At 54.2% G+C, this 971-nt stretch overlaps 1 protein-coding gene across 1 annotated transcript; it reads right to left on the bottom strand.

Moving 5' to 3' along the window:
• Nucleotides 1–228: 228 nt before the first annotated feature.
• H310_15377 (hypothetical protein) lies at nucleotides 229–666 on the bottom strand (the record flags this gene model as incomplete). Its single annotated transcript, XM_008883353.1, has 1 exon — nucleotides 229–666. A coding segment is annotated over one exon (436 nt), but the record flags the coding sequence as incomplete, so codon positions are not given.
• Between the last annotated feature and the right edge of the window lie 305 nt (nucleotides 667–971).

The following is a 971-nucleotide window of genomic DNA, read 5'->3' as shown; positions in this document are numbered from 1 at the left end:
AGTTGGGCAACCAGCTTGACCTTGACATACGCCATGAACTGGAGCACTGAATTGCGAAGGTGCTTCTGGTCCAGATCAAGGTTGTTCTTAATGACTGCCTTGAGCGCGGGTGGGCAAAGCCCTTCCACCAGCGCCTTCACAGCCGCCTTGGGATGTTTGGTATGGAATGACATCATGTTGTTCCTTTCCAACAGAGATCAGTACGAATAGACCCAGTTGTCGTAGCACCGATCGGCGTCCAGCTCTTTGTCATCCATAACGACAGACGTCTTGATCTTCGTCTCAAGATCGCCGTAATCGGGACCATGGAAATCGAGTGCGTACTGGAAGTATGCCATCCACTCAGCATTCGTGACCGATGACGCATCCTTCCCTAGGTGCATCATGGCAGCAAACTGCTTCGCCTTCGCGTCAATGCAGGTGCCAATAGGTCGAATGCCGATCTTCGTGCCCAGGGCCAACGCCGCTTGAGCACATTCATTGCAGTACTCATGGTATTGCTTGGCAAACGTCTTGCGATGGTCCACCGAATGTCCCGTGTAACGAGGCGCTTTCGGAGCAGCGAATCCACTGAGCAGAGGGACCATTTGCTGGCGACCCGAGAAGGAATTTCTCCCCGAATCCACTCCCGTAGTCGATTGAGGCCAACTTCCAGGTGGTGCAACCCTAGGAACATTGACATCTCCAACACGATTTGCATCGCTCCAGCCACGACTCATCTCAACCTTAACAGACTGAGTCCACGCTATGCGCTCGCGTTCCATCGCAGCTTCACGCTCCCGGTCACGGCGCAATAATTCGGCAACTTGAGATTCCAACTGCCGAGATACTTCGAGGGCCTTTCGGGCCTCATCGGTAGCGATTTGTTGCTGTGTGTGGTAATGCTGCAACTGTGCCTCAGCCTGTGCCACCCGCATTGCTTGCTCTTCTCCGGCTGGTCTAGCCGCCTTGAGCTCTTCTTGCAGCGCAAG

Source organism: Aphanomyces invadans (genome assembly GCF_000520115.1).
Source record: "Aphanomyces invadans strain NJM9701 unplaced genomic scaffold supercont1.410, whole genome shotgun sequence".
In the NCBI taxonomy this organism is placed as follows: Eukaryota; Oomycota; class Saprolegniomycetes; order Saprolegniales; family Verrucalvaceae; genus Aphanomyces; species Aphanomyces invadans.
This window is presented reverse-complemented; position numbering and strand designations above follow the sequence as displayed.